Here is a 12,060-nt window from a genome sequence, read left to right on the forward strand (position 1 = left end):
CTTATTTTTTCATAGTTCCACACAACTTCTTCCTGTTTTCTCGATTGATCTGTGTTCAGTTTTTCAAGGCCTATCCACTGTGCCACCTTATAACTACATCTGAGGAGGGGGGGGGGGGATGCGATGGGGAGGTTCCCTTATAAGTAACAAGCTCCATTCAATGAATCTCCCAGCCCTTCATCTCGGACCTGACTGTTTTTGCCCTTTATCTTGGTAACCTATCCTTGTTGACCATATCAAGCAACACTACTGCATAAATAGAAACAGTTATGTTTATTTAGTTTATATCATTCATATACACAATACATTTTGTTTCTTGAACAACAGGAGATGGATGAGTAATAATGACAATAAAAATAATGATAAAAATTAGCTCCAGTGCTTGTGTGTTACGCAGTGTGCACCTCTTTGTTATGGATGATGTAAAGCTCGTTGCCGTGTGTACGTGTGTGTGTGTGTGTGTGTGTGTGTACAGAAATGGCGGCCCTAGTCCCGCTTGGGCCTGTTCTTGCCCGCTGGCTGCGACCGCAGCGCCGCCCTGGCGGCCCTGTACAGAGCTCTGACAGAGAGCGCCACGAGCAGCAGCAGCGCCCCCAGCAGCAGCACCAGCGCCGCGATGACGTCGAGCAGCAGGTACTGGTACCACGCCAGGTCCAGCGAGGCCGACCTCATGTGGTACGCGCCCTTGTGCCGTATCACGTACTCCGTCCAGTGCACCGCAGTCTCCATCGGCTTCTCTGGCCGGTCGTGGAACAGCACGGAGCGTTTCTCCGCGTTTTGTTTGTACCTGCCAAACATTTCGAGATTAAAGAGGACACCGTCATCAGCAGACTGTTGTTGGAGTATGAAGTACTGCAGGTTGTGTAAGGTGTCAGGCAAATCCAACACCTTCCATGAAAACCGTGACATGATAGCAAATCCGGCAGTATCTCACATAGCTCCAAATAAATCCTGACATTAAATTAACCAAAGTAATACGATCAACGAGTGAGCAAACGGAATACCGCAGACTATCACAACAACGCCTAAATGCGTGTCATACCTTCAAACCGTGAAACAGATGCAGTTCCGAGGGGAGAAACGAGAACAGAAGCCGAGAGCAGAGTCGTGTAGGCTAGAAGGCCCTACGATAAGGGACGGACACCCACATCGCCGGCCGATCGCCAAGAGCAGCTCCCAGCCCATGTTAAAAGATAGAGCCCTCCAGAAGAACAGTATAGATCTTACGATAACACTAAAAGGGCAACACCAGCTGCAAGTTTTAGCGTGAGACTATACGCGTCTCTGTTACTTTGCAAACATTAAAAACATTGCCCCACCATTAGAAGTATAACGTTTCTCATTGGACAGACAGAATTTTTGTATGTGGAGCTTAAGGTTAACATCTCTTTTATGAAACTTGGTTGGTTGGTTTTGGGGAAAGAGACCAAACAGCGAGGTCATCGGTCTCATCGGATTAGGGAAAGAAGTCGGCGGTGCCCTTTCAGAGGAACCATCCCGGCATTTGCCTGGAGCGATTTAGGGAAATCACGGAAAACCTAAATCAGGATGGCAGGACGCGGGATTGAACCGTCGTCCTCCCGAATGCGAGTCCAGGGTGCTAACCACTGCGCCACCTCGCTCGGTTTTTATGAAACTTAACTTAAACCTAGATTATAGATGTGATGTGGCATAGGTCATCCTTCGATCCATTGAAGAACTTGGAAACCCATTCAGGAAGTATTCGTTCACATTTTTGTGGAACGCAGTTGGTTTTTATCATCCTGTATTAAAATATTTCCTTTCATCAATAGCGCAATTAATAAACAATGTTTTGTGAGTAGAATAAAAATTCCAATGGTGAACTTAACTGCTTTTTCGACGTTATTTTACCAGCTAACTTAAAATAGGAAAGCCTTGAACCCCTTCCGCTAAATTTAGTTAGTATTAAGATTCTTTTACAGGGAGTGCAGTGGAGCTGACGCTGAAATCATTAAGTATTTGATTATATCATCGCTAGTCTCACTGAACTCTTCTGAACTCTACATGTCATGTGTGGTCTGGCGTCTCCTTACCAGCAACAGGTCCCAGGTTCAAACTAGTCAATTCCCTAAAAAACACGCTCAGAGCGTCGTTGTGCGAAAGTGGTAGGGGGACACGACTCAGAACAAACAGACACCATGCATAATGTTAGAGATGGACGAGTAACATCGTTTCTGAGCCTCTTTGTGTTTCCGTATGAAGAACGGGTTGGCCTCAAAATACAGAGGGAAGAGGCAGCTCGCTAGGCGATGACTCTGCAGGCGTCGTCTAGAAAGCCACTGCAGATGCTGATCTAGGAACCCGACCGAAGGCTTCTTGCCCTTTTATGTCAGCGATAATGTACACTAGACAAGCCTAAGGTATAGAAAATTTATGTCCCAAAAGAAAATAATATTCTGTAGATAAAAGAAAACTAAAAGTACACAGTACTACAGAGGAACTCTTTTACACTACTGGCCATTAAAATTGATACACCATGAAGATGACGTGCTACAGACGCGAAATTTAACCGACAGGAAGAATATGCAGTGATACGCAAATGATTAGCTTTTCAGAGCATTCACACAAGGTTGGCGCCGGTGGCGACACCTACAACGTACTGACATGAGGAAAGTTTCCAATCGATTTCTCATACACAAACAGTAGTTAACAGGCATTGCCTGGTGAAACCTGGTTGTGATGCCTCGTGTAGGCAGGAGAAATGCGTACCATTACGTTTCCGACTTTGATAACGGTCGGATTGTAGCCTATCGCGATCGCGGTTTATCGTATCGCGACATTGCTGATCGCGTTGGTCGAGATCCAATGACTGTTAGCAGAATATGGAATCGGTGGGTTCAGGAGGTTAATACGGAACGCCGTGCTGGATCCCAGCGGCCTTGTCTCACTAGTAGTCGAAATGACAGGCATCTTATCCGCATGCCTGTAACGGATGATGCAGCGACGTCTCAATCCCTGAGTCAACAGATGGGGACGTTTGCAAGACAACAACAATCTGCATGAACAGTTCGACGATGCTCGCAACAGCATGGACTATCAGCTCGGAGACCATGGCTGCGGTTACCCTTGACGCTGCATCACAGACAGGAGCGCCTGCGATGGTGTACTGAACGACGAACCTGGGTGCACGAATGGCAAAAGTTCATTATTTCGGATGAATCTAGGTTCTGTTTACAGCATCATGATGGTCGCATCTGTGTCTGGCGACATCGCGGTGAACGCACTTTGGAAGCGTGTATTCGTCATGGATATACTGGCGTATCACCCGGGGTGATGGTATGGGGTGCCATTTATTACACGTCTCGGGTCACCTCTTGTTCGCATTGACGGCACTTTGAACAGTGGACTTTATATTTCAGATGTGTTACGACCCGTGGCTCTACCCTTCATTCGATCCCTGCGAAACCCTACATTTCAGCAGGATAATGCACGACCGCATGTTGCAGGGCCTGTACGGGCCTTTCTGGATACAGAAAATGTTCGACTGCTGCCCTGGCCAGCACATTCTCCTGATCTCTCACCAATTGAAAACGTCTGGTCAATGGTGGCCGAGCAACTGCCTCGTCACAATACGCCAGTCACTACTCTTGATGAAATGTAGTATCGTGTTGAAGCTGCATGGGCAGCTGTACCTGTACACGCCATCCATTCTCTGTTTGACTCAATGCCCAGGCGTATCAAGGCCGTTATTACTGCCAGAGGTGGTTGTTCTGGGTACTGATTTCTCAGGATATATGCACCCAAATTGCGTGAAAATGTAATCACATGTCAGTTCTAGTATAATATATTTGTCCAATGAATATCCGTTTATCATCTGCATTTATTCTTGCAGTAGCAATTTTAATGGCTAGTAGTGTAGAAAGGAATACTTTGAAACGTTTGTGTTACGGGACAACAAAGGAAATTCCTAGCAACAATTTGATTGGAAAGAATGCAAATCGGTATTAGCCACCCACAGGTATGGGTAAGAACATGGCCGAAGCAAAGTTTTCAAAACGGTAGGTAGAGAGTCTCCAAGTGTGACACACTTCACTCTGTGACCGTACTTCAGATACCTTTATGTCTAATGAGAAGTCATACAGGACATTGGTCATTGGCGTAAACAACGACTGTCAGTAGGCGTGATTTTCACTAATGACAGTCGAGCCATGAACTACAGTTGCAGAAACAAACTGTAAGTAGGCTGTTTAGGTTTTTATGTTGGTAACGTCACCTAGCCCTCTGTCTGAAAATCACTGGCTGTGCTGTGTGCAGTCTGTGGCTGGTTTGCATTGTTGGAATTTGCTATTGTAGTGTTGGGCAGTTGGATGTGAACAGCGTGTAGCGTTGCGCAGTTGGAGGTGAGCCACCAGTAGTGGTGGATGTTGGGAGAGAAATGGAAGAATTTTGAGAGCGGGCGATCTGTACGTGTGTCCATCAGAAAGAGTAAATTTGTAATATTGGATATCATGAACTGATATATATATATATATATATATATATATATATATTGATTTTGGAACATTATTAAGGTAAATACATTGTTTGTTCTCTATCAAAATCTTTCATTTGCTAACTATGCCTATCAGTAGTTAGTCCCTTCAGTAGTTAGAATCTTTTATTTAGCTGGCAGTATTGGCGCTCGCTGAATTGTAGTAGTTCGAGTAACGAAGATTTTTGTGAGGTAAATGATTCATGAAAGGTATAGGTTATTGTTAGTCAGGGCCATTCCTTTGTAGGGATTTTTGGAAGTCAGATTGCGTTGCGCTAAAAATATTGTGTGTCAGTTTAGTGTTGATCAGAATAGGTAAAGAGCGAAATGTCTGAATACGTTCAGTTTTGCTCAGCTGTTTGAAAATCAAATACTGTAACAAGGTTATCAGCACAGTTGGCTCTGAGCACTATGGGACTTTACATCTGTGGTCATCAGTCTCCTAGAACTTAGAACTACTTAAACCTAACTAAACTAAGGACATCACACACAGCCATGCCCGAGGCAGGATTCGAACCTGCGACTGTAGCGGTCACGCGGTTCCAAACTGAAGCGCCTAGAACCGCACGGTACCAGCACAGTTATTCACAAATTTTTCTAAGGGGATGTTTCATAAAACAACCGCTATCTCCTGACTGGTGCATGCTGTTCGCTGATGACGTATACAGACATCAACGCCTAGTAATGAAAGGCACTCATGCACAGACACAGACAGACACACACACACACACACACACACACACACACACACACACACACACACACGAACACACGCACACTAGCAAACGCCGGCCGCGGTGGTCTAGCGGTTCTGGCGCTGCAGTCCGGAACCGCGGGACTGCTACGGTCGCAGGTTCGAATCCTGCCTCGGGCATGGGTGTGTGTGATGTCCTTAGGTTAGTTAGGTTTAAGTAGTTCTCAGTTCTCGGGGACTTATGACCTAAGATGTTGGGTCCCATAGTGCTCAGAGCCATTTTTGAACACTAGCAAACGTTGACCTGACAACGTTCCATTTGTCTCTAAACAGCTATTAACACCTGAGAAGGAGATCCCGAGATAATTGTTAATGCAGTAGACATATTATTATTCTCTTGTTTAAACGTAATATGTCACTGAAAGAAATGAACTGCGTCGGGAAAAATTTTTCAAAAGCTAATTGCCATAAGTCTACGTAAGGTCCAAAACAGAAACATTTTGTGGAAGTACAGTGGTTGTTACGCATTATATTAATATTCCTGCCGGTGGTACACTTTTACCTTGTAATAATTTTAAATGCCACACTCCAGTGGACGTTTTTGTTATTAATGTACATAAATTCTATCAGTGACCTTCTCAAGATGGACACTGTAATACAGAGTGTGACACATTGTATCAATAAATTTGGAGAGGTTTTGGACGGTGTCTTGAGAAACAAATCGATAATAGGAACTAATATCTGGAAAGTCATCAAACAACTCTACAGAGCATTGAAGTAACAGGCTCTACCCATCATTTTAGAAGCAGACATTATTACTATGCTGACGGACAGCAACGGAACATCTCGTAATGGTCGTCGCAGCATTCAGAACGGTAGTTTCGTCCTAGGTATGCCCACATACCACGACGTTACTGCCTGCTGCGGCCAAACTCAATTTTGCAACCAAAGGAACGACCTAGGGGTAGGCGTCGGATGCTGTAACTCGGCCGCCCCCTAGTGCTGTCGGGTGAAGTTTCTGGATATTGCAGTCTTCAAGACAGCCTCTGGAACCCATCGCAATTTACTGGAAATGGGTGCAATAGCGACAGGTGCTACCACCGTAACTTTGAAGTCCTTTAGCGTCATGGAATGACGACTCAGGATATTACACCCCTCAAGCACTCCTCTGTAACCCACGCAGTTTGCTGACAAATGAGTGTCCTGGCTGGAGGCAGTAACTACAGTAACTTGCATACCGCGTAACGTTGTGGGATGACAGTTCTGGGCATTATGCTCCTCAAAACGCCTTCTGGAACCACTTTCACTTTTCTGCAATGGATGACCTAGTGGTAGGTGTTGCCCGCTATAGCTTGGCCGCTATAGTATTGTGGGATGACGTTTTTGAACATAGCGCCCTTCAGAATGACGTCTAAGACACCTTGCAGTTTGCTGCCAAAGGGGTGGCCCTGCAGCAGTTGTTGGTCGCTGTAATTTTTGCGCTCTATAGCGTTGTGAGATGACGGTTCTGGACATTACACTACGGTAGACGGCCTGTAGAACATCTGTCAGTGGCTTACTGGCGGGACTATGTCGCAATAACTTCGACACCCTCTTGGTTCTGGACATTACATTCCTCAAGGCACCCTCTAGAACCCCACTCAATATGTGGCCAGAGGAGTGGCCTATCAACAACCTTTGGTCAAGATAACTCGGACACACTGGCATGGTGGGACGACGTTTCTGGACATTACCCTCTAGCATCTCTCTCAATTTGCTGCCCAAGTGGTGGGCTAGTGGCAGGCATCGCCATTATAACTTCGGCACTCTGTGGAGTCGTGGGACGTTGTGAATGGACATTTCCCAAGACACACTCTAGAAGCAGCTCAAAGAGTCGAATATCGGGAGGCGTTTGTGGCCGTAACTCCCACACTCTATAGCTTTGTGGGATTGTGTTGCTGGACAAAACGCCCTCTAGAGCCCCTCGCAGCTTTCTACCAAATCGTTAGCCTGCTGGGAGATTTGCCGCTATAGACTGGACATTTTGAGGCGTCGTGGGATGATGGTTCTGGCCATTATGCTCCATCAGATAACGTCTAGAATCTCTCACAGTCTTCTTCCGAAGGGGTGGCCCGTCGGTGGGCGTTGTTCACCATTACGTGGACAGCCTTCGGCGTGGTGGTACTCCGTTTCTGAATTTTATGCTCCTCAAGGCGCCCTCTAGAATCTCTCGTAGTTTGCTGCCAAAGGGGTGGCTTAGCGGGACGTGTTGGATGGTATATCTTGGAGGCTCTGTGGTATCGTTGGATGACGTTTCCGAGCTGTATACCCCACGAGACACCTTATACAACCCCCCGCAGCTTCTCGAAACTGATGTCACCACTGACAGAGATGACAGAAAAATCGTCCTTACAATATACAGGCAATGACCTTCCGCAGTAACAAATGTCTGATTCACTGTAGCCTAAAAATACGTAAAATGAAGGAATACAAATTACCTCTACATACTGCGTGCTAGGTGGTTAGGAGCAGAATCGTAAGTCGTTCTGTAGAGGAGTGATTGGAAGTAAGAGATACGAAGCTGCAACCTTTAAAGTCTACGAAATTGCTGTGGAGCATCTCCTTCAAGCCACTGAGGTGTTACGTTTTCCTGATAACACCCTTCTGGAATGAGTGTTGCCTCTTTACTCACAGAGATTGGAAACAGGTGGCAGCGCTTGCAAGAGTTTTGACTGTGTGTCAGAATGACTAACATTAAAATTTTCAATGGGCTCGTGAATTGCAGTCCCACATCGTCCACGATCCTTACCCACCCTATTTGTTTCGTATAGGGATATGATTTACACAAGGTTGTGAATGTGGCACCATTGAAGGGAGTCCAGGTCACGCAGTGCGTATTTGATTGCTCAGTATGTGCACAAGCAGTCACTGTGGGAAGACAGACATTCATAAACAGAAACACAAGTGAAGGAGCTAGACAAAATTGAATACTCAATATCACAGCAGACGAAGTGTTTTAGTAAGCTCAAGAACACCTTGACAGACATTGTATGATGAATGATAAGTACAGGTAGTTTTATGGTGGCTCCTTGTCAACCAATGAACGTTCCAAATTAGTCAGTGGACGGATGTGAGCAGAAATAACACCACGTGGCAGGCTGGAGCCACGAGAGATGGTCTGGACCTGACTGTTGGTTTGATTCGGCGCCAGACGTGTCATTTACGACTAATGATGTATTAATGATGGCACTAGATCCTAATTTTATGTATTCTAACCGAGTTTGCTACAGTAATTTAAAACTGGTACTGGTATTAAATACGATGCAGTGGTAGTAACTTGTAGTAGATGCTCTCCTTGGTGGGGGGTTGGATACCTGCCAACTGTGAGGCAAACTGACCATAGGTGTAGATATAAGATAGTAATTACTCTTGTAATAAAGTAGATGATGTATATCATTGAAAGTTAACACTGTAGAGTACCCCACTCTCTCAAAAATAATAACAGATAACAAAAATTTTGTAAAATCATGGCTACGTCTGTACTGCTATATGGAAGTTAGTCATGGATCCCTAAAAAGCCATAAAAAACTGCGAGCAGCAGAAATGAGATTTTTTAGGAGACGGAGAGAGGTATTATGAGGGAAGACAATATAAGAAATGAAGATATTAGGCATGAACTAGATATTTATAATATTAACGGAAAGATTGAGGAAAATAAAACATTATGAAAACATCACCTATAAAAAATGAGTGCAGAGAGGATTCAACGTCTGCTCATGCTGTACTAGCCAAGAGGACGAAGGGACGTAGGAAGACACATAACGAGGTGTCAGTGAAAAGTGAAGACGAAACAGGCAGGCACAAGTGCCTAAACCTTTAAGTGCAGAAGTAGAAGAAGAATTGCAGCATTGTCACAGCTAGTTTTAAGGATCTAAAAACCTGAAATGAGATGTTCGTATATTGAATAAACTCGTGAAATCACGACCTTTTTATATCGTATGGGCACCTTGGTTGGTTGGTTTGGGGAAGGAGACCAGACAGCGTGGTCATCGGTCTCGTCGGATTAGGGAAGGATTGGAAAGGAAGTCGGCCGTGCCCTTTCAGAGGAACCATCCCGGCATTTGCCTGGAGCGATTTAGGGAAATCACGGAAAACCTAAATCAGGATGGCCGGACGCGGGATATGGGCACCTTGGCACTATATGTATATGAGTGTTCTGTTGAAAAAATTAATAATGGGATGATCACAAAGGAAGGTAGCAAAGAACAAAATTAATTACAAATAAGTAATAGACACGTATTTCGAGAAAGTCAACTACTTGGGGACCAACTCCTAAGGGCCCTGATGTTCAACCGGAGTTTCCAGCCGAAACATAACGTCATTTTGACACAATATTGCGGGACTGCAGCACCAGCTCGAAGTTTTTTTGGAACAGCGTCAGGCAGTGAACTCTTCTTCAAAAGTGAAAGCTTCAGACGTTCAGTTGGATCGTTCTGTTATCTCGATATGCGGAATTTGTAAGCAAAAGATCCATTTGACTCAAATAATCGTCCAGCGAAAGAAGAACAGTTGCAATGACCGTGCCCGCTGGTAGAACTACTAAATTCTAGTCTTCTCTGATGGACTGGATCGCAGCTCTTTCAAGCGATGTGATATTACTTCGCGGGATGGCACCCGACGCAACGTATGCGAGATCTCTTGCCTAACTTAATCATCTAGAACCTTGGGAAATCTGGACACCGCTTGTTCAACCGCGTAAGTAAATTCAGTAATGGGAGGATTCCTGGGTGTAAGGGGAAAATTTAATTCCTTTCCTAATGCTGCCAGCGTAGCATCGTTCAGTTGTTTGGTTGTGAGATTAATCACAACATGTCTACGGGTATCATGATTCATTATTGTAGACTGAGATGAAACGTAGAAGACTGCCTACTGACGACATTTGGATGGACCCAGTCTGATATTTCCCAGGACGAACTGTCAATCCTTCCGTAGGACGCAACAGACAGCAGCGCCGAGACTTCCAAATGCAAATAAAATAATTCCTTGGACATGAATTCCAGTTGTCTGCGTGTAAAACCAATGCGCTCCCTAACTAAAGTAGAACCAATACGCTTCTTAATGTTGACGGCCATTTTTATCCTAATGTAATGAACAATTCTGGCAAATTTAGGCATTATACCTTAATTCCCCCATCTCAGCAGAAAAGCAAGGGCGCTCAGCAACTTAAGGGCCCTGTACTTGCTGAGACATAGTGTTTGCAGACAGAGTTTGCACAGACATATCGTGTGTGAATGAATTGCCGAGTAAAAAATTGTCTCTCTTACTGTCTGTGTTCAGCCTGTGCCAAGTCTGGCGACGCTTAAATTGACCATGATCACATGAAGTGCTTCACTATTTCATGTATAACAAGACATGCATCCCGAAGGATGTGGCGCGACGATGGAGTTGAAAAAGCAGCAGAAAATTTGATATCAGCATAGTTGCTGCATGTTGACATGTACTTCAACGTTTCTATAAGACTTTCATAAGCACTTATCGACTTCCTCATTACAGTGTCATTTCTCCATACACACGATGTAATGTACTTCAACAACCCAAAAGATGTCTCCTCGTCCTAGCTTCTTAAACAGTCCTCTTTTTTTAATTTTTAGTTCCTTCAAAAGACTAAGGTACGAAAGCGTTACAAGTTGTAGAAGCCACTCTTATGTCCGCCTGCTCCGTGCAAATATTTTTCTTTTCATAACTTCCGAAATAACAGCATTAGACGGAATAATTGTCTTACAAGCAAATATAATTAATTTGGATACGCTCAGAAAATATTCAGCCGTATCGGACTATTCATGTATGATTTTGGGAAAGATGCGTTGTGGCTGGAGGTGTAAATGCGACATGAATACTGCAAACGAAATGTGCAGACAGTCGTTGCGAAAACGATCTGCTCAGACAAACCTGAGCTTGTAGAGGGCCCTTTACTAGTTGCTAGCGCTGCAGACCTCCACCATGTGGCAAGCAAGCAACTTGCGTGGATTTTAATGTGTCTTCCAACACACACACACACACACACACACACACACACACACACACAGGTGATGAATGTATGCACACTGAAGTGACAAATGAAAATTTAATTTGTACCAAGGCTGGGATTCGAGCACGTGTCTCCTGCTCACGAGGCGGATGCGCTAACCACTACTCCATCCTGTCACAGTGGCTTTGCACAACTACAGGAAGTATCCTAGCATGGCTCCCTACAGAACGAGGTGGGGCAGTGGTTAGGACACCGGACTCGCATTCGGGAGGATGACCGTTCAAGCCCGCAACAGGCCATCCTGATTTAGGTTTTCCGTGATTTCCCTAAATCACTTCACGCAAATGCCGGGATTGTTCCTTTGAAAGGACACGGCCGATTTCCTTCCCCATTCTTACCTAATCCTATGGGACTGATGACCTCGCTGTTTGGCCCCCTCCCCCAAACCGACCAACCAACCATGGCTCCCTCCTCAGTCTTAATTTCCATTCACGCCTCAGACCAGTCGGTGTTCCCTCTAAACTGAACAGCATTTTAATTAAACCACCTATGCCTGGGTTTCGGGCACAACCCCCCTTTCATTCGATGCTGAGGAACTGTTCCAATACAGTTAGAGAGCCTCCGTAGTGCTGTTTGAGTTTAGGGGGTGATACCAAGTGGGCTGAGGTGACCCGCCAGGGTAGCCGAGAGCGCTAACGCGCTGCTTCCTGGACTCGGGTAGGCGCGTCGGTCCCGGATCGAATACGCCCGGCGGATTAAAGACGACGGCCAGCCTGGATGTGGTTTTTAGGCGGTTTTCCACATCCTCATAGGTGAATACCGGGCTGGTCCCCACGTGCTGCCTCAGTTACACGACTCGCAGACATT

General features: G+C 45.2%; 1 protein-coding gene across 1 annotated transcript in view; it reads right to left on the reverse strand.

The window, feature by feature from the left end:
- Positions 1 to 337: 337 nt before the first annotated feature.
- Positions 338 to 12,060, reverse strand: part of LOC126100738 (UDP-glucosyltransferase 2-like) — a 129,645-nt gene continuing 117,922 nt past the window's right edge. The window contains exon 6 of the mRNA XM_049911359.1: positions 338 to 787. Within this exon, the coding sequence (XP_049767316.1) occupies positions 487 to 787 (301 nt within the window). The 3' untranslated portion in view covers positions 338 to 486. The remainder of the gene's footprint in view (positions 788 to 12,060) is intronic.

The sequence above is a fragment of the Schistocerca cancellata genome, chromosome 9, assembly GCF_023864275.1.
Source record: "Schistocerca cancellata isolate TAMUIC-IGC-003103 chromosome 9, iqSchCanc2.1, whole genome shotgun sequence".
NCBI lineage: Eukaryota > Metazoa > Arthropoda > Insecta > Orthoptera > Acrididae > Schistocerca > Schistocerca cancellata.